This window comes from Onychomys torridus, chromosome 14 (genome assembly GCF_903995425.1).
Source record: "Onychomys torridus chromosome 14, mOncTor1.1, whole genome shotgun sequence".
In the NCBI taxonomy this organism is placed as follows: domain Eukaryota; kingdom Metazoa; phylum Chordata; class Mammalia; order Rodentia; family Cricetidae; genus Onychomys; species Onychomys torridus.
In genome coordinates, this window is record NC_050456.1 from 65,987,840 (window position 1) to 66,009,182 (window position 21,343).

General features: G+C 43.3%; 1 protein-coding gene across 12 annotated transcripts in view; it reads left to right on the forward strand.

Moving 5' to 3' along the window:
- The first annotated feature begins 6,225 nt into the window (after positions 1–6,225).
- Positions 6,226–21,343, forward strand: part of Zc3h14 (zinc finger CCCH-type containing 14) — a 44,384-nt gene continuing 29,266 nt past the window's right edge. For 8 of the 12 annotated variants that reach the window (XM_036205726.1, XM_036205727.1, XM_036205731.1 and 5 more), the window contains exons 1-8: positions 6,226–6,363; positions 6,731–6,773; positions 13,177–13,291; positions 16,277–16,317; positions 17,414–17,609; positions 18,865–19,294; positions 19,784–19,944; positions 20,371–20,471. In XM_036205726.1, the coding sequence (XP_036061619.1) occupies positions 6,328–6,363; positions 6,731–6,773; positions 13,177–13,291; positions 16,277–16,317; positions 17,414–17,609; positions 18,865–19,294; positions 19,784–19,944; positions 20,371–20,471 (1,123 nt within the window). In that variant the 5' untranslated portion in view covers positions 6,226–6,327. Of the gene's footprint in view, positions 6,364–6,730; positions 6,774–13,176; positions 13,292–16,276; positions 16,318–17,413; positions 17,610–18,864; positions 19,295–19,783; positions 19,945–20,370; positions 20,472–21,343 lie in introns of those variants that run through there. The other 4 variants (XM_036205734.1, XM_036205738.1, XM_036205735.1 and 1 more) reach the window with 4 other exon arrangements.

Genomic DNA, 21,343 nt, shown 5'->3' on the forward strand with positions numbered 1-21,343 from the left:
CTGCACTAGGTCCAACACCTCCACACATTCAGGAACGGTGGTTTTTGAGGATCAGCTCTTTTGGACCTCAAGAATGATGTTGGCTGTGTTTGCATTTAAATGGGCAGGCCATAGCCAGAGTGACGGGTGTAACAGCATTTCCAATACTCAGGGCCTCTTTTTAAACGATTTTTATTTATTGGGGGGGGTGCATGTGTGGAGGCTGAAGGACAACTCTGTGGGGTTGGTTCTCTCTGCCCACCATTACTCATCCCAATCCAGAGAGTGAACTCAGGTGTTCATGGGAAGCAAGTGCTTTTGCCTGCAGGCCCCTAGCACCGATAGATTCTGATCCAAAGGCAGACATACCACTTGATAGTCAGGACTGAAGAAAAACATCCACTCTCTGTGTATTAGAAGCCAGGTGTTTTGCATGGGGAAAGTCAAATAAGATGCATGCCCTGCCTGCTCAAGGACTCATCCTGGGAACAATAGGCCAAGTTAAGTAAGAAATTTTACACAAAGGTATAACCCAAATGGATTGATAATGCCTAGTTAATCATTGTGAGAATCCTCTGTTTGAGTCTGGAAAGACAAATAAAAGGTCACTAAACACTCAAGGAAAAGAAAAGCATTCCAAGCTAGGGAAAACCCACCACCTCTGCCCCCCTCCTTCCACACAGACTGGTAAAGCAGGCTCAGGCTCCTGTGCTCTGCCTGCTGGCTCACTCTCTCTCTCCTCTCTCTCTCTCTCCTCTCTCTCTCTCTCTCTCTCTCTCTCTCTCTCTCTCTCTCTCTCTCTCTCTCTCTCTCTCTCTCTCTCTCTCTCTCTCTCTCTCTCTCTCTCTCTCTCTCTCTCTCTCTCTCTCTCTCACACACACACACACACACACACACACAGAGCATAAAATCCAATTGAAATGTAGCCCTGAAGGGAGGCTGGGAACACAGGGGGCACCATTGTTAGAGAACTTAGGGCTTTGTAGAGCAGGAGTTGGCACTCAGGCCCTGCCAACTTCATAACCAATGTTCTTTTTCAGTTCTCTCCTCTATCTGGAAGGTAGCCAAGAACCCTCTTAGCTGGCACTGTTCTTCATTGTGATCCGGCCCTCATAGTATCCCTTAGGAGCAAAATATGCCATTTGTCATGGGCCAGTTTACTCTTTTGCAAGACTAAGACTTCCAGTCCCTTCAAGGATGTGGATTGTGAAGCTGCATCTTCCAGGGAAGCAGCCTGAACAGCCTCCAATCCCTAAGTGCCATTGGCTTAGTGGGGGCACTCTCCCCATGACTCAGACTTCTTATCAGCAGATCTGAGAGTTCTCAAATGCCCTGCAATTCTCTGCCATAATTGTAAGCTGGTTGTCCTAAAAAGAGAACCCTGTCTTCAAGACCTTTAAATAAAGTCCTTGTCATAAATAAAAAACAAAACAAAACAGGACCTTGCTATGTAGCCGGGTTGGCCTCAAACTCATGATGTTCCTGCCTCAGCCTCCCCAAGTACTGGGACTGCAGGCATGCCTGACTTTGAATACATTTGTGTGTGTGTGTGTGTGTGTGTGTGTGTGTGTGTGTGTGTGTATGCCAGAAGTGAGTGTTGATGTCAACTACATCTTATTTCCAAGACAGGGCCTCTCACTAGACTAGCTGGCCAGCAAGCCCTATGGATTCCCTGTCTCCAGCTCCCCAATTCTGGGATTACAGGCACATAACACCATGCATTGTCACATGGCTGCTGGGGGTTATTCAGGTCTTTTCATATGGCAAACATTTTACTGACTGGGCCAACTCTTCGGGCCTCTTTACACAAGATTTTTCCAATAGTAACTAAATTGTTGAATGTCAATTTGTTCAAGGTACAATAATGGTAAGCCACATTCTTGCTCTTAGTTATGGAATGGTGGATAAAAGGAAAAAAACAAAAACAAAAAACCAAAACAACTTACCCAGCTTTTGAACTGTGTGATGAGCACAGAGACGTGGTCCTACTCACCTGTGTGCTCCGGCTCCCAGCACAGTGTCTGGCTCAGTACAGGCATTTAATTTTTAATCAACAAACATAATGCTGCTATGAGATAGGCACAGCTCGAAAGGCTTTGCAAATATTAACTTACCTCCACCGTATAAGAACTCTCAGCAGGAGAAAACAACATTATATCTATGCTACAGATGAGGGAACTGAGGCACACACACAAAAAAAGAAAGCAACTTGCCTAAGGTCTAAGGGGGGGGCTGCACTCAAACCCAGACAGCATGGCTCCAGGGTCCCTGTTCTCTGTCACTCCATCTCTCATCAATGTTTCATGACTCTATCACTAGATTTACCCAGGAAAAATGCTTTAGTAAATTAAGTCTTTGATTTCTTTTAATCCTTAAGTATTTGATAAATGTTTATTATGTGCCTACCATCCTGAAGACACACAGTACTCAGTTTATCACTTTTGCTAGGGAGGATGAACACATACATAGGTTGATAGTCACGCTAGAAGACATACACCATCATATTAGATTACATATAGATGCCAGAGGAATTCGGAAGACCACATGCACTTGACACATGTCAAGGGGCCTGTGGTACAGACTCTGTGTCGCCCTGGGAGTCCTACTCTTCCATAATTCCTGTGGTTGTGGATTGCTTTGACTAATGCATACAGTGAAGACAAGAGGTTTGAGAGACATAAAGAAGGTCCTAACTCACTTGATTTAGGTGTCAGGCCTCAGATGAGCCCAAATGAATGAGATGAAAGTCCTTAACAGAGGGACCAAGGTGTGCTGGGAGGGGACTGTATCTTAGCTAAATTAAGAGAGCAGCCATCTTGGTGAGTGTACGAGAGAAGCCACAAGGTGCAACAAACCCACTATAAGAGTTTATTAAGGAAAGGGAATAGAAAGGGTGTGCATAGGCCTATGGAATGACCGTGCAGGAAGAGAGGGGAGGAATAGGTGGAACCCGATTTTAGAGGTCCATGTGTCCCCCAACCACCCCACCCCACCCCACCCCCCCCCCCCCGCCGCACAAGCACATATGGGTTTACAGTAGCTACACCACGAATGCACATAGATTACATGCTCACACAGTGCACAGATTACGTAGGGCATAAGGCCCTAGGATGACTAAGCATCTTGCCTGGCTACTGGACAGCGCATGCACAGTCATGTAGCTGGGGGAGGAGTGGCTTGGCATTCTAACAGTGAGACCCTTGGCATGGAACTGTGGGCCATCTTCTAAACCCAGAACATGGCTTTAGACCACATCTGGCAGAAAGATGGCCATGCTTTGCTCATAAAGATCCCAGGAAATCATTTCCTGCTAATATTAGAGCCTGAGGTGGGATTCTTCGTTAGTCATGTTCCAGATGGAAACGCAGTGTGTCTGCCACTTCTGCTGAGGCCTGCCAAGACTCTGAGACCTAAGTTAGCTTAGGCTGCTACCTGATGAAAACCACAAGATGAGAGACATAGGTGTTCTGTTTTTTATTTTATTTTTTTTAAAACAATTTATTTACCTTTATTTTATGTGCATTGGTGTATGCATGTATCTCTGTGTGTGAGGGTGTCAGATCTTAGAGTTGCAGACAGTTGTTAGCTGCCATGTGGGTGCTGGGAATTGAACCCGAGTCCTCTGGTAGAGCAGCTGGTGCCCTTAACCACTGAGCCATCACTCCAGCCCCAGGTGTTCTTTTTTTAAAGATTTATTTATTTACTATGTATACAGCGTTTCTGTCTACATGCATGTCTGCAGGCCAGAAGAGAGCACCAGATCTTATTATAGATAGGTGTGAGCCACCATGTGGGTGCTGGGAATTGAACTCAGGGACCTTGGGAAGAACAGCCAGGGCTCTTAACCTCTGAGCCATCTCTCCAGCCAGAAACATGTACGTTCTAAACTGCTATGTCTGTGGTCACCCGTTGTGCACCAAGAGCTAGCTAAATGGAAACCAGTTCTTAAGGAGTTGGGCAAAGTTGGTACATGTCTATAATCCCAGCACTGTGGAGGCGGAGGCAGAGGGAACAGGAATCTGTGTCCAAACATATTGAAGCCATACCACAAAGCTAACACCAAAATAAAAAACAACAAACAAACAAACAAACAAACAAAAACCCCACACTCCCAACCACTTAGAGACCTGAGGAATCTGGGGGGAACAGAAACCTCTCTAGATGTGTATTGTGAAAAAATTTAAAAAGGCATTTGACTAGGAGATGGTAAAGATGGCTTTGCACTGAAAAGGCTTAATTTAGAAGAAAATAAAATGGACATAGTTACCTAGAATTTGGGAGTGGGTTTTCGGGTGAGAGCACAAGGTAAATGGAAGAGTCTGTCATTATTAGCATAGAAATGATAACATAAGTGGAGATTGACCTACTTGACTCCAGGCAAGTTGTATGCTAAAGAACTTTTCAGCCTGCTGGCATCACTCTGGGTGATGAGCTCTTTCAGTGTGTGGTGTGAGCACCCTTTCTGAAGCTCATTTTCCTATAAACCAGCAAAGATGCTAGGCATTGGACAACCTGACACCTATTAGCAGCTACTGACCTGTCCCTTGCTGCCCCGGACGCCCTGAACAACCAGCCAGACTACTCTTACACCAGCAGCAACAGTCCTAAGCATTCCACCGACACCCTGAACCAACTATGCAAAGATTGCAGGGGACCGTCCCAGCTCCTGACTGCTTGGCTCCAGCGAAGGCTGTCTGAAATATTTTGTACCTGATTTTTTGCGATCCTGAGCCCTGAAGAACTTCAGACGAACCTGCAATTATGTCTTCCTAGGCCAGAGAGCAAGCACTTCTCCTTGTGGGCTAGCAGAGGGATGGCTGTGATTGGGGCTAAGAGGCAAGCAAAGCTGTGATTAGCCCAACCTAAGGCTGGGCTTGGCCAAAACAAATAAATAGCTGTGATGAAGCCCAACATCCCATTTTGAGCTAGAGAAGCAGGCTGCTCCAGCCTGGGAGACACTCTCCTGTGCCGCTCCTCCTAGGCAGACCTAACAAGAGACTTCTCTCAAGTGCTCTTTTCTCACCCACTTTCAGTTGTGTGGACCGAAACAGAGGCAGCAGATAGATGAGTGACGGCGCTGTTCAACAATGGCAGGGGTAAGGCGGAAGGCAGCAGACGCAGAAAGGGACAGCAGGAGGTGAAGCAGTGATGAAGTACCAGAGAACCTGCAGGCCCTGGTCACAAGAGACCTTGTCAGGTCTCCAGGGCCAAGAGTGTCTGCCACCATGGCCTGAGGAATCCCAATACCTCGGACCTGCAGGAAGCTGCAACCCCAGCTATGACTAAGAGCTGCAACTCTAGACCCAAGGAGCTCTAGCGGTGCGGCTAAGAGTCCCCGTATCCCAGGCCTGCACACCAACTCTAACACGAGAGGGCGCCACTTGCCGCTCACGTGGCACACTAGAGGGCACCACTTGCCTCTCTTCTTGCTACCCGTAGCTGGCTGATTCAGAGAGGAAGGGCAGGAGGAAGATTCATCTTGGGTAAAGCACACTGATGAGATGGGAGGGGAAAAAAAGGCAGAAACAAAGACAGGAGAGCAAGGATGTTTAGAATTAAAGTAGCCAGCGGTGGTGGCCCAGCACTCGGGGGGCAGAAGCAGGAGGAACGCTGACTGAGTTCAAGGCCAGCCTGGTCAAGTGAGTTCCAGGACTATACAGAGAAACTGTCTCCAAAAACCAAAACCTAAACCAAACCAAAACAACCTTCTAAAATTAAAGTAAGGGCATGATGGATGGGTTCTGCCGATGCTCTTGATTTGCCCCTCCACCTCACCAAGTGTAACGACAGTACATCTTCTAGAAAATAATCCCTTTCACCTGGAAGAAAACGGAGACTTTAAGTTAACGATCTGCATCAACCCCACCCACATTGATACTTGAGGTTAGATTTGAACTCAGAACAAGAAAGACCCATGATGTTCGGGCTATACATTACTTCATCTTTATAACCTGTAGGAGACTCAAATCCGTTAAGTGAGAAACCATGAAAGGGATGAAAGGAGGTTTTTCATCCCGTTCCCCTGGTTTAGGAAAGGTTAGGTGACACCAGGTTACCTGCACGCCATTGCCCGCCCTCTGTGCGGCCAGCAGGGGGCGCCAGAGCACAGGTTCCCGGACCCGCTAGGGACGTTCGGGCGCATGCGTGTGCGCAGACGCATGCGCGCTGGCTCCCACTTGCACGGGGGCGCCAGCAGGGGCGGGGACACGCAGCGCGCACGGTCGGAGGCGGAGCGGCGGTGGCGGCGGCGTGGAGGGCGGGGGGAGAGGCTGCAGGGTGGCAGCCCGCGGCGGGCTCCAGGTAAGCGAAACGCCGCGCAGTGCTGCCCGGGCCGCCCGCCTCCGAGCCATGGAAATCGGCACCGAGATCAGCCGCAAGATCCGGGTGAGGCCCGCGTTGGCGGGCGGGAGGGAGGGAGGGAGGACGGGCGGGCGGGCGCCGGGCCTGGCGGGCCGGCGGTTGCCAGGAGTAACGGGGCGGCTGGGCCCGGCCTGCCGCGGCTCCTCGGCGCGGGCCGCCTCTTGACAGGGCGCAGGCGCGGCGCGGCGGCTCGGGGGACCTCGGCAGGCCTGTGGGAGCCAGCCCGGGGCGGTGGCGGAGGAAAGCGCCGGGGGAGAGCGGGAGGGGGTGTCGGGCGTCCCCTCCTCCACCTCCCGGGGCGGGGAGCCGGGGGGGCGCTCTGTGACCGCCGCGGGTTTTCACAGGCACCGTTTGCTGTTTTTGTTTTTCTCTCTCTCTCTCCCCTCCCCAGAGTGCCATTAAGGGGAAATTGCAAGAATTAGGAGCTTACGTGGGTAAGTTGCTGCTGCTTGTCCTTCGCCTAAATCTACTTGTAGGGCTTGCTGCTGACGGAATGCGCGTGTCTCAGTGAGGCTGCCCAAAGCTCTTCGCGTGGTCTGCCTTGACATCGAATACTCCCTGGTTTCCTCTACCCTCGTTTCATTGAACCGTTTATAGCAGCACCCAGAGCCCCCCCGCCCCCCATGTCCTGTCTAAAGCGTTAATTTTGAAATAGTCTAGCTTTTTCTTCCGCCGAGGCTGTCGGTTTTTTTTTTCCCCCCCAACCCATAATGTTTGTCTGAATCTTGTTCTGTTTCGTCGTCATGACCTTTAATTTCAGATCTATCAGTTTGAATATGAACGTGTGAGATGCTTCTGGCATTTGCCACAGAGCTGGTTCAGTGAGTTTTATGTTTAGGGTTTTTTTTTTTTTTTTTAATGTTCTTCCTACTCACTCGCACCTGACAGCTCTTTTCTTAAAATGAGTGTTTACTTTGGGCTAGGCAGTGTTTAGCTCTTACGTCTATGCAATAAAAACCACCACTAGATGTAAGTTATAATGCCCTCAGTTGTACAAATAGAAACAAAGGCTTTGGGTGTTTGAACAGGGTTGTGGGAAGAGGCCTGGTCTGACTTCATTGCTGGTAACTTCAAGTGTAAATCGTGGGAGCTTAGGTGTCTCAGGCCCTTATTGACCTGTGGAGTCAAAATTGTTTTCATACTAGTTAGGAGGCTTGGCTTTGGGTGATGTTTACATTTGGATTATATGACAGCAGTGGTCAGAAAACTAAGTTTAAAAGGTAGTCACGCCAGATTTTCCTAGAACTCTTAGTCAAATTACTTGTTGTAGTTAAAAAAAAAAAAAAGCCAGTTCCATTTAGAATATTATCAGTGAAATAGTTAATATAATGTTTTGAAAACTGGCTTCTCAGCTGGGAGGCGGTAGCACACATCTTTAATCCCAGCACTCAGGAGGGAGGCCGAGGCAGGCGGATCTCAGAGTTCTCCGCTAGCCTGCTCTACAGAGTGAGTTCCAGGACATCCATCTTTTTAGTATTTCGGTTGTGAGGACATCGAAGTGCTTGGGAAGCAGTGGCACACTGAGCTGATGTGACTGTTTTGGGAAAAGGCATTAAGTGACTTTGAACTAAGGTTGTCACCTGTGCCGGCATGTCAGCTTGACACAAGCTGGAGTCGTTTCGTTCAGAAAGAGGAGCACTCGGCCGAGAAATGCCACCACCACCAGATTGGCTTGTGGACAAGGCTATGGGGCATTTTCTTGATTTGTGTGGGAGGGCCCAGTTTACTGTGGGTGGTGCCACCCGCAGTCTGGTGATCCTGGGTGCTTTAAAGAAAAGCAGGCAGAAAGCCAGGCGTTGGTGGCACATGGCTTTAATACTAGCACTCACCTTTAATCCCAGCACTTGGGAGGGATCTCTGTTAGAGGCCAGCCTGGTCTACAGAGTGAGTTCCAGGACAGCCAGGGCTACAAAGAGAAACCTTATCTCAGAAAACTTGAAAGAAAGCAAGCAGGCAGAGCCAGCCAGGAAGCAGCACTCCTCCACAGCCTTTGCATCAGTTCCTGCCTCCAGGTTGTAGCTGGAAGTTTTCCTGTGTCCCGCAGCCGCTTATGAAATAATCACTCAGGGGCTCATATTAATTACCAACTGTATGGCCATGGCAGGCTTCTTGCTAGCTAGCTCTTTCACCTTAAACTAACCCATTTCTATTAATCTGTGTATTGCCACATGTTCCGTAGCTTTACCTGCATCCTATTACATGTTGCTCCTTGCACAGCAGTGTGGTGTCTGCCCTGCCTCTCCTTTCTCCTCCCACTCTCTCTCTCGGATTTTCCCACCTGGCTCCATCTTGCCCTGCCATAGGCCAATGCAGCTTTATTTATCAACCAATCAGCAACACATATTCACAGCGTACAGAAAGATATCCCACAGCACAGGTTCCTGCCTGCCCTGACGTCCCTGAATGATAGACCATAAGCTGTAAGATGAAATAAACACTCCCCTTTTGGTCACAGTGTTTTATCACAGAAGTGGAAGCTTTTTTTACCTTTTAAGAAGTGATAAACTGGTTTTGTGCACTTAGGTATTCAGTAGGCATGAAAAAAGCTAGTTTTTATTGCCAATGACAAGCTGAACCTTAAATGAAAATTAAACTTTGACCTCTGTGAACTGAAAGATTTTGTGGTGAAATTATGTAGGTACTAACGGTGTGGCATCATATAATGAAATTCATCAGCATGTCTTTGGTTCACCAGCTCGGTGAACTAGTATTTCCAATTGACCACTACATGTTACTGAATTATGCAGAAATCAAAGGATGTATAGGTGGATTTTCATGTAATAGTACAAAGAGGTGACTGGTGGTGTATTAGATTCTATATTGCTAATAAATTGGCACTTGAGTTTTAGTGTGGTATCACAGAAGGGTATCCATGAGATCTAGAAAGGCTGTTAAAATGCTTGAAGTACATCTTTGTAGGACGAGATTTTCTTGACATCCCCCGACATTAAACAGCTTGACCACAGATTATATGTAAGAAACAGATTAGAATTTATTTATCTTTTAGACCAGATACAAAAGAGATTTATGGAAGTAGAAGGCAAGGCCATCCTTAGGGATATTATGGTTTTTTTTGTTTGTTTGTTTCTCAAAAAAACTATTAAGTTAATATAATTGAGCTACTAGCAAATAATTGATATATTAATAATTATATCCTTTAAGAATTCTCCATCTTAAATTCATATGGTTAATGTTAGTAGATACAATTCACATTAGCCAGAGAAAGACCCTGAGACTGAACAGGCTAAGAATTAGTAGTTTATGAATTGCAATTGATTATTGGATTTCAGGTTTGTTTCAGGATTGTTGTAAGACTTCCCATGGGTATGAAAGATGAAGGCAGACCTGGATCTTCTTAGGTTTCCTTGTTTTTCTCATTTAACACGTAATGGTGCCAGCTGTGAGAGATCTGCTGCACATGTGGAAGTGTTAGTAACTGGCCGTGTAAGGCACAAGCACCTGCTCACTGAGATCAATTCATTACTGTCACTTAGCAGAAATTGCAAACCAATTTTTTTTTAGTTTTTTAAAACATTACCTTATAGTTGCATTTGCTTCTGAAATACTGCTGGAATTGGAGCGGCAGTATTGCTTTGGGAGAGTGCTGAACTAAGCCTATCAATAGCAGACCGAGGGTCAGGGGCTCAGGGTTGGGGGTCCTTGTTGCTTCTGTTATGTTAACTGTATAAAAACGACTTAGGGGAAGGATAGATGTCCCGCCTTCCCTCCTTCCTTGAACCTAGGACCCCATAAACTCTTTAACACTATTACACTTCAAAATTGGAAATTCCTTAAAGCTAGCAATTTTGTGATGGGTTCCAGCAGAGAGCCTGGTGTTTAATCTGTCAGTTAACAGAAGTCATCTTCCAGTGCTTTGAAATAAGACAAGGTCTTTTTTATGTTTGCAGTTAGTTACCATATTATTTGTAGATGTATATACCTCACTGTCCGGAACAGGGTGGCTTTTGTTTTCTTTGAGGTAGGGTCTTATACTGTGTGGCTCCGGCTGGCTTGCCATTCATGATATATAGCTTGTGCCAGCCTCAAACTGACCCTCCTGATTCAGTTTCCTAGGGGCTGGGTTACAGTCATACCCACTACTAGTCCCAGCTTCTCATGTTTCTTTATACCTAAAAAGAGTCTCAGGGCTCTAGAAGGTTGTAAAGACAGTAGTTCAGTAAGTATTTGAATATTTATTTTTCAAAGTATTGGGTGGGGTACAAAGAAGAGCCACCACTCTTTAAAGCAAGCAGAAAAGGTTTTCTCTATGCTTATGTGGAACAGGTCAGTGGTGCAGTAGTGACAGTCCAGTTTTTTTGTTTTTTTTTAATTCATTTTACATACCAATCACAGATTCCCCCTCTCTTCCCTCCTCTCACCCCCCTATCCCCTCTTCTCTGAAAAGGTAAGGCCTCCAATGAGGAGTCAGCAGATCCTTGTACATTCAGTTGAGTCAGGTCCAAGCCCCTCCTCCTGTATCAAGGTTGTTTAAGGTGTCCCACTATAGGTAATGGACTCCAAAAAGCCAGCTCATGCACCAAGGATGGATCCTGATCCTACTGCCAGGGGCCCCTTAAGCAGATCAAGCTACACATCTTTCTCATTATGCAGAGTGTCTAGTCCAGTCCCATGCAGGCTCCACAGCTCTTGATCTAAAGTTCATGAGTCCCGCTAGCTTGGTTGGTTTGGTTGTCTCTGTAGGTTTGTTTCCCCGTCATGATTTTGATGCCCCTTGCTCATAGATCCCTCTTCCCTCTCTGACTGGACGAACCGTTCAGTTTTCATTTACACCCTAGAGGTGGGAGCTTCTGTGTACCTTCCCAGCTTTCACTGCTGTCTTCTGTCCCCAGTATGCTAATTTAAAATGTATTTTAGAATGCCGGGCGGTGGTGGCCGCACGCCTTTAATCCCAGCACTCAGGAGGCAGAGGCAGGCAGATCTTTATGAGTTTGAGGCCAGCCTGGTCTACAGAGCAAGATTCAGGAAAGGCACAAAGCTACACAGAGAAACCTTGTCTGGAAAAACAAAAACAAAAACCAAAATGTATTTTAGAAGTCTGTCTGGACTGTGGAAGAATATTTTATGGTCACATGCTAAGTTTGCATTAGATTCTTAATTTTCATTGTATTGTCTACTCAGAAACATGTGGATTCTAAAGGCTTTGCCAAGAAATAATTGATAGTTTAAATTGCACATACCTGAAGTGTATGTGTTTGTTTCTTAGTATATTTGCCATGTCTTGATAAGTATATATCTAAAACCACTCACCAATATGATAAATCTACTGGACTGGGTATAGCTCATTGGAGACTGCCTAATGCTATGTACAAGATCCCATGCAATCCTAGCACCATTTTTAGAAGAAGAAAAAAAAAGGAAGAATAGACTCATTAAGTCCTCCTCGCTTCCCAAATTTCCAGTAGCTCCTTTGACTTTGTAACTGGTTTTAACACCTTTCCTTGTTCCCACTTTATATCGAGACAACCACTGATCTCATGAAATTTTAAAAAGTACAAGTTGATACAGTGGCAAATCATTTCATTGGCACTAGGAAAGAAAAATAGCTGTCTGCTCAAGTATCTTAGCATTCTTACCTGTTTGCACTGTCTGAGTTAGTAGTGTTGGATTGTAGATATGTCATATACATAAAGATTAGCTTATTTATTACAATAGGGCTTTTTTTTTTTTTTTGATACTTTAGCAACACAGAAAGATTGGCCACTTTATTTATAATTTCCTCCCTTATTGCATGCTCCCATAAAATACTGCCTTCTCTTTTATCCTGCTTCTGTACTGGAGTTTGGATGTTTTTCTTTTCTTTTTTTTTAATGGTTTATTTACTTATTACTTTATATGCATTGGTGTTTTGCCTGCGTGTATGTCTGTATGAGGGTGTTGGATGCCCTGAAAGTGGAGTTACAGACGGTTGTGAGCTGCCATTGGGTGCTGGGAATTGAACCTGGGTCCTCTCGAAGAGCAGCTAGTGCTTTCAACAGTTGAGCCATCTCTTCAACACCTACTTGTTTTCCTTTGAAACAAGTGTCTGGCAGAAGGACCTTTCTGTGTATGTGGAAATTACGAGTATTTTAGTTACTAAGGGAATTGTAATAAAGACATGTTTGAAGCTCTGTATGGAGGTGTATGTCAGTAATCTCAGTATTTGAGAAGGCAGAGGGAAAAGGATCTTGAGTTTAAGACCCTCTCATGGGCCATATATATGGGGTGGGACAGCCAGAACACCTATTTCTCAAAAAGAAATTAGGTTTCCTCACAGTGACTTTGCTTCCTTATTGTTCTCAGGCTTTTCCCTGCAGTCATTGGTTATTGTTCTCAGGCTTTTCCCTGCAGTCATTGGTTAGGGTTGCCATTGGTGGATGAAAGAAGTTGAGTTGCCCTTGAACTTTTTTCCTTCTTTTGGCATTAACAGTTGAACTCCCAGCATTGTATATGCTATAGAGTTCTGTGTAGTTTAGTGTATGTGCTGTTGGGGAAAGTTTAGTACGTGGAGTAATTGAAGCCTACCTTTATAAGTGGAAGCATATTCTCTAGGGAAATGAGTACAGAAAACTAGTTGATGAGCATTGAAAAGATTTCTTACAAAAACCAGTACATTCTCCCAAATGATTCTGTGACCCAGGATACCTAGTTTTATGACTAGAAATTTCCCAATTCCTGGCCTTCTAATATGGAAATAATTGTGGGATAAAGGGGGAAATTGGAAGCTGAGCTTTCTTGTCTATCCTACGTTAGAGTGAGGTTTTTAAGGACATTGATTTTGAGCAAAATCAAATATTGAGGAAACATTTAAAAGTTTGGTATACTTTTCCTTTTAAATAGATGAAGAACTTCCTGATTACATTATGGTGATGGTGGCCAACAAGAAAAGTCAGGACCAAATGACAGAGGACCTGTCCCTGTTTCTAGGGAACAACACAATTCGATTCACCGTATGGTATGTTTCTGAATGTCTGTGCCTCAGAGCAAAGTCAGAATTGGTATTGTATCCAGAAGGAGGTCTCCGTGGTCTTGGGAGGTTCACTGTGGAGAGGCGCTCTGTGAGCTGTGCAGCACAAGCCTCTGGAGGTTTTCCCTCTGTCAGTGGGAATAGGAAATCACCTGCTGTCTGTACTTGTGAGGACAGCTTAGCTGCTACATCAGAGAGCTTGCAGATGTGCCTGCACTGTAGGAGCCCTTGATATATCTATTAGCCATTGTTGCCTTCTACACTTCATCATCCCCCTCCTCTCCACCCCCCACTCCCCCCAACAACCACTTAGAAACAGGGAACTCCTTAGTTTGTGCTAGGCTTGTTTTTTACTTTTATGGGGAAGACTTTTTTCTTTTGTTTTAGTTTTAAGCTTTTTTCTTTTCCTGACACATGCATGTCCCCATTTGACAAACATCCCAGTCACCTTTCAAATAAGCAACTTTATTTTTTCATATAAAATCCTCATGATTTGAACTACCCTTTATCAAATCACATGTGCCCTTAGTTGAGAATGAGTATGAGATTCAGTTTAAGAAGGCCAGCTTCAGTTAGCAGGCTTAAGGCAGAGTAAGGATTGGAAAGGAAAATGAGTGCTTGTCTGCTGACAGGTGGGAAATACTTGTGAAAGGGCCACCGACTAAAGACCCATCAACTCCTGAAAGCTGAGGATGGAGCACAGCTGAGGATGGAGCACAGCTGAGGGAGCACTTAGCCTGCTTCCGTTGAGTAGGAGGCATGAAGGGAGGTGGTGCCTGTTCACGTCTTGATTCTTAAGGAAGAATGTCTTCTCAGTGGTTTTGGCAGCTCTAGGACTTATGGCTCTTATGATGACACTTTGAAAAATCTGTGCAGAATTTTCTGCTTTATATTGCACAATTTTGGAGCACATTAAGATTACCCTGATCCTTACATGTTAACACACTGCTTCATTGTGGCTATGTACTCTGCTTAATATAGTTTGTTCTCAAATGGTCATGGTGTTTTTGACTGAGAAAATTATACTATGATTGCAATACTGCAAAAAAATTTATTTATTTATTTGTTTGTTTATTTATTTATTTATTTATTTATTACGTATACAGTATTCTGTCTGCATGTATGCCTGCAGGCCAAAAGAGGGCACCAGATCTCATTATGGATAGTTGTGAGCTACCATGTAGTTGCTGGGAATTGAACTCAGGACTTCTGGAAGAGCAAGCAGTGCTCTTAACCACTGACCCATCTCTCCAGAAGTCATGAGTAGTTCAAGCATTTGTTTTGTTTCATAAGCATTGTTGTGACCTGACCTTTGGTTAAACCTTTAGATCACTTGGGGTTTTCAGTCCAGCTGATCTAAGCTGGAAAACTGACGTTGTAGGTTCTTTTTCAGATGACTTAATGGACTGCTTAAGACAGATTTAGTAAACAAATATAGCATTAACTCAACGTGATTTAAAATCAAAATCAGCTTCCCATCCTGCTGCAAATACAGTTTCATCCCGTGCACTCATCTGAGGAATTGTGTCTTCTCTCTGGTGCTTTCATCAGTTCACGAAAGTTCAATAGACTATCCTGAAGTATAATTGGCTGTTTGCTTGTGTGAATATGCATGTTTGCATATGTAGATACGCAAGGGTGTGTGTGTGTGTTTCTATTTGTAGGCCTGAATTTGATGTTGGGTGTCTCACTGGATCACTCTGTTTACCGAGGCAGGGTCTCACTGAGCCCAGAGCTCGCCAGTCTCTTTAGTCCACCTAGACAGTTTGTCCCAGAGACTCCTGTCTCTGCCTTACAGGTGCTGGTGGTTTCCAGCACCCAGCTCTTACGCGGGCTCTAGGAATCGCCTCAGGACTCCCAGCCCTACTCTGGTGCTATTTTGTGTTTTATTTTTGCTGTCAGTTTTATAGCTTTACACTAAGTTGTTTTTTTGTTTTTGTTTTTGTTTTTTTTCTTATCCTATTTTTTTTAATCCTGAAATAATTGTGTCCATGAGGAAGCTAGCACATGAATGGAGTCTAAATGAAACAATAGGAAACTTCTGGTGTTTGTGAGAGGATTTTGGAAGGCTTGCTGTGCACACATGCCTTCTATAAAACTGTTAAGATAGGCTATGTCAAAGCAAGGTTTTAAGTAATAGTGATAGTAAACTGGGATAACATATTTATTAACTTTTTTACCTCTCAGAATTACATTATCCAAGAAGCCATTTAAATAGTTTAAATATTAACCACTGGATTAGAGTATTTATAGCTCAGTGGTAGAACATGTACTTAGTAGAGCATGGTTCTTGGTTTAACTCTGTGGAGAGGGCGAGGGAGGAGGGCAGAAAGAAACGGCATGCGCACACACGCACACACATACACATGTACACACATGCGCGCGCGCACACACACGCACACACAGGTAACACACTTGTGACAGGCAGTATTCTATGTTTGGGATACTTGGTTGTTTACTATTAGCTACATTGGTCTTCAGTCTTTAGAAAGTAAGGTAACTTTTTTTTTTTTTAAATCAAGACTTGTCAAATGATGTCTTTGTCTTTTTTCTTGGGTGCTGGGGGTTGAACCCAGGGCCTTGTGTGTGCTCTTAACATTCTGTTCTGGATCTGTTGACACCATGTAATCCTAGCTACCTGGAAGACTGAGGTAGAAGGTTCAAGCAACTTAGACCTGGTCTCAAAAAGTAAAAACAGAGCTGTGGGTGTCGATCAGTAATATTAGAGTACTTGAATAGTATACATGAGGCAATAGGTTACATTTCCAGGACTTCAACTGCTCTGCTGTTGAGCTTTCTCCCCACCCCTATTGTAAGGCCTGTAAGAAAAAACTAGTGTGTAATTGGAAAATTCAGTTCAGTATTATTAAATGCCTTTAAAAGAACTAATCTGGATATAATGTCATCAAATTTAGAGTGGCAATTGAAATAAAATTTTTATTAAGGGAGGTTTTGTTTTGCTTTGTTTTTTAGGCTCCATGGTGTATTAGATAAACTTCGCTCTGTTACAACTGGTAAGATTTGTAAAATTGAGAGCTTTTTGAAACTTCTGCTTGTTAAACGTGTGATCCTTTCCTTTCTAAAGTCATTTATACTGCTCTTGGAAGAACATCGGGCACTTAAAAGGAATAGTCCATTTGAACTGTAAAAACGTTAAACATACTGTGATTTGACAGTGATGGGCAAGACAGTGCCGTGTATCTGAGGAAGTCATTACAAATGTACACAAACTTTAACCTTAGAGATACCTCACTGCTTCACAATTGAAAGAGATCTAACGTTACCTAATAAATCAGATAAACTACAATGATGTATAGGAATGCTACTTAGTGATTAAAAGTAATGTGGAATGAAATGAGAATACACAAATATTATCCTAGTATTTAAAACGTGGATACTCTTGGAAAATAATAACAATAAATTGTTATTTAGTAGTAGTAGTAATAATAAATATTATTTATATTGTTGAGACATTCTCCTTTAAGAATCCCATGCCCACATTTTCAGATGCTTTTTACCCCCTAGTGCTTAAAGTCTCTTGATAAACACCAGCTCCTTTTCAGACTGCCGCCTTGGAGGAGTGAGAGTTGCGGGTCAGCTGGTAGAGTGCCTGCCTAGCATGCAAGGAGCTCTGAGTTCAGTCCCAAGCACTGAAAAAATTAGGCATGGAGGTACATGCCTAGAATCCCTAATGCTGCAGAAGTGGAGGCAGGAGAATGGGAAGTTCAGAGTCATCCCTGGTGGTATATATAGTCAGCCTGGACTTCATAAGACCTGTTTTTGTTTGAAAAAAAAAAAAACTTTAGCTGAGCGGTGGTGGCGCACGCCTTTAATCCCAGCACTCAGGAGGCAGAGGCAGGTGGATCTGTGAGTTCAAGGCCAGCCTGGTCTATAGAGCAAGTTCCAGGACAGCCAGAGTTATTACACAGAGAAACCCTATCTCAAAAAAGCAAAACAAACCAAAACCAAACAAACAAACTGGAAAAGGAACACTTTGAGTTACCAATTTAAAAAATAATCTTTTTTCTATTAAATGTATTGCTTTTGAATTGGTGATGAAAGGAAGGAGAGCTAAGAAAAAGATTACCAGGGTCATGCTTTTCTTTCCAGAGCCCTCTAGTCTAAAGTCTACAGACACCAGCATCTTTGATAGTACCGTGCCTTCAAACAAGAGCAGCTTTAGTCGGGGAGATGAGAGAAGGCACGAGGCTGCAGTCCCTCCCCTTGCCGTTTCTAGCTCTAGGCCTGAGAAAAGAGATTCCAGAGTTTCTACAAGTTCACAGGAGCAGAAATCCACTAATGTCAGGTAAAGTCCAGTCTCTGCTATGGCCAGATAGGCATGGGGATGTGACACTTACATTAGTTCCTATTTTCAGCAATTTTTGGAAATAGTGAAGTGATCATGGATTAGTTAATTTTCTTGTCATTTGTTGCTATTAGAAAATACCTGATGGGACATCTTGTATTTGGTTCAGAGTTCAGAAGGCTCTCAATTCATCACAGCCATGGAAGCATGATAGATAGAGTTTGTGTAAACAGAAGCATACGAAAGAAATTCCTAGCACTATAGTGGACGAGGGAGCAAAGAAAACTAGACCAGAACAGCAAAAGTCTGTTCCTAGACACTAATGACCTATGTTGGCCAATTGGGCCCCACCTTCTAAAAGGATTTGTAGCCTCTAAAGTAGCATAGTGAACTAGGGATCTAGTGTTTAACACATGAGTGTGTATGGGACCTTCCAGGTTCATTATTTCATTTTTATTTTATTTTTATGTGCATAGGTGTTTTGCTTGCATGTATGTCTGTGAATCCTGTACATGTCTGGTGCCAGGAGAAGGCGTTGGATCTCTTTGCACAGGAGTTACAGATAGATGGTTATAAGCCAGTGTGGGTGCTGGGAATGGAACCCAGGTCCTCTGGAAGACGAGCTAGTGCTCTGACCATTTCCTCAGCCCCATTCAGGTTCAGACCATAACAGACTGTGAGCAAGTTTTTGAATAAACTAATGGTGACCAGAATATGATTTTTTTTTTTTTATTTTAAATGTAGTAAATAAAAGTTTAAAGTGTGAGGGCTAGGTGTGGTGGTATAAGCATTAAAAATTTTTATTAGGTGTGTATGGTGTTTTGCCTGTATGTGTGTCTGTGCACCATGCACTTATAGCACCCATGGAGTCCTTTAGAGAGCTTTAGAACCTCTGCAACTGGAGTTACACATAGCTGTTAGTTGCAGTGTGGGTGTTGAGAATCAAACCTGGATCTGGAAGAGTGGCCAGTTCTCAGAATCACTGAACCATACCTCAGCCCTGGTGCAGGCCTTTAATCCCAGCACTTGGCAGGTAGAGGCAGCACTTGGCAGCTCAAGCCAGCCAGAGCTAAATAGTAAGAGCCTGGCTCAAAAGAAGAAAAAAAATTACAGAATGAATATGATTTGGAAATAGTTTTTAATATTAAAAAGTATCCATACTTTCTCATAAAAAAGTTTTGAGTAAACATTCTTTGAAGCTTTGAGGATAATGCTTTAGTTTTGTTGTAATGCTTTGTTTATTTTGTTTTAATAGACATTCTTATGATGATGGAGCTTCAACCCGGCTAATGTCAACAGTGAAACCTCTGAGGGAGCCAGCACCTTCTGAAGATGTGATTGATATCAAGCCAGAACCGGATGATCTCATTGATGAAGATCTCAATTTTGTGCAGGAGAATCCCTTATCTCAGAAAAAACCTACAGTGACACTTACATATGGTTCCTCTCGCCCTTCTATTGAAATTTACCGACCACCTGCAAGTAGAAATGCAGACACTGGTACCCAGGTAAATAGGCTGCAACTTCAGCAGCAGCAAAGCAGTGCTCACGCTGCCAAGCAGCTGGAGGTACAGAGCAGCCAAGTCTACGAAGCAGGACGTCTGTGTGAACCGGAAGTGCTTAGCAGCATAGACGACACTTACAGCCCCTTCTTCAGAAACAGCTTGGATAAGATGAGTGTTGAGGTTGGTGTAGATTTTATATAGATTCTGGCTTACTGCACTAGAGACTGGCAGTTGCTGATTCCAGGTGTAACCTAAGTAAACACATTCATGTTTGTTTTAAATAGTGTCCTTGCAGACTGCCTCCATAGGGATTTTATGTCATGTTTATGTGCCTTGTGATTTTAGCAGTTTGAGTTAGTTTTGCCCTTTTCTTTTTGGTATCTATGCAGATGTATCAATTTTAGATTTAAGCAACCAAATAACTTGTTTTGAATAGTTTCTCTAGCAGTGCTCTGTGCAACTTTTACAAAACAAATTTAAAGTTCTTTTGAGTTAACTATTTGAGAAAGTATTTTCATCTGTTTTACAAGAAACCCAGTCCTTTCGGGTCTTAAGATCATCTTAAATGATCATCTTAAGATCTTAAGGTCATCCTAAAATAAAAACAAGTATTTTTGTGATAGAACTTTGTTTTCAATGCAAGGTAAGCTTAAATTTATCTCATTGTAGGATGAAAACTTTCGGAAGAGAAAGTTGCCTGTGGTAAGTTCAGTTGTAAAAGTAAAAAGATTCAGTCATGATGGAGAAGAAGAGGAGGAAGATGAGGATTATGGCTCCCGGATAGGAAGTTTGTCCAGCAGTGTGTCGGTGCCAGCAAAGCCTGAGAGGAGGTACATGACCACAGCTGTAAATGAATCTTGAACTAGTGGATGTGTCTACAGAGATTTTGATGGATTGTTTCTTTGGCAGTGCCGGGGAAGAAACCTGGGGCCTGTGCATACTAGTGCTAGATAAGTGCCCTGGCATTAAGCTGTCCTGCAGCATCACTTGGGTTTTGAGAGATACACCTATTAATGGAAAATGATTTGCTTAGAATTGGAGAGAACTGCAAAGACTGGAAATTAATGGGGGGAAAATGTTAATACAGAGTCATTTTTTAAAAAAAGCTGTAGGATGCCAGTCTAACTGACTTGTTCTAAAAACTGTAACTGCTATGTTTAAAACAGGCTATATAGTAACAGCATAATAGATGGTTAGCATGTAAAGAAATGAAATTTAAAACATTATAAAAATACCTTTTCTTAAAACTCTTTTAGACCTTCTCTTCCACCTTCTAAACAAGCTAACAAGAATCTAATTTTGAAGGCTATCTCTGAAGCTCAAGAGTCTGTAACAAAAACAACTAACTATTCTGCAGGTAATTTCAATGTAGTATGCTTTTCTGGTAAGAGATCACTTCATTGAACTCAGCATGCTTGTCTTGATGTGTGAAGTAAAGAGTCCTGCTAGCTACAAAGACCAGAATGAACTTCTTCTAGAAGAATGGGTTTAAAAGATTTCAGCATTTTTTTTCAGATGAAAAACTCACTTCGGAGTTCCTTAAGCAGAGTAAACTGCTCTATTCTCATATGCACAAACTAATACCCATGAGTTATAAAGGGAAATATGGAAAAATATGTGACATTCATATTAGTTTTTTAGTTCAATATTATGTATGTACTTGTGTAGAAACGAACAAAATTGGGTAATAAGTTGCTGAAGCTAGAGAAATTTTGTATTTAGTTTTTGACCATGCAGCAGAGTGAACTCATATGCTTAGAAAGTCCTCTTCCACTGAACCACATCCTCAGACCAAAGCAAGAAATTTGTTTAAAATTATATGTATAGACCAGTTTCTTTTCCCTTGATGGAACCTGGTAATAGAATGTAAGCCAGAGAATTGTTATATTCTTACCCTAATTAGAATTGCAGCCCTAAAATCATTTGATGTCAAATATTGAGGTGTCAAGTTTTTATAACAAAACTTTCTTACAAGAAAACTTACTCTAAAATGCAAGTGGTGGTGAGTTGCTCTGGGCAGCTGCTACATTCTGGACTTGTTCACGTGCTGAAGCTAGTGGGAAACTGATAGCAATTGCCAACTCTGAAATTCAAGTTTTTATATGAATTTGATAGATGGGTTTACAGCATTCTTCTACTTGCCCTTTGTCACACATGACCCTTTCTTGAAGCAGAGTAAACAGTTCTTGGTACTGACCTATCTTCTGCTTCTCCTCATCCCTACTTAAC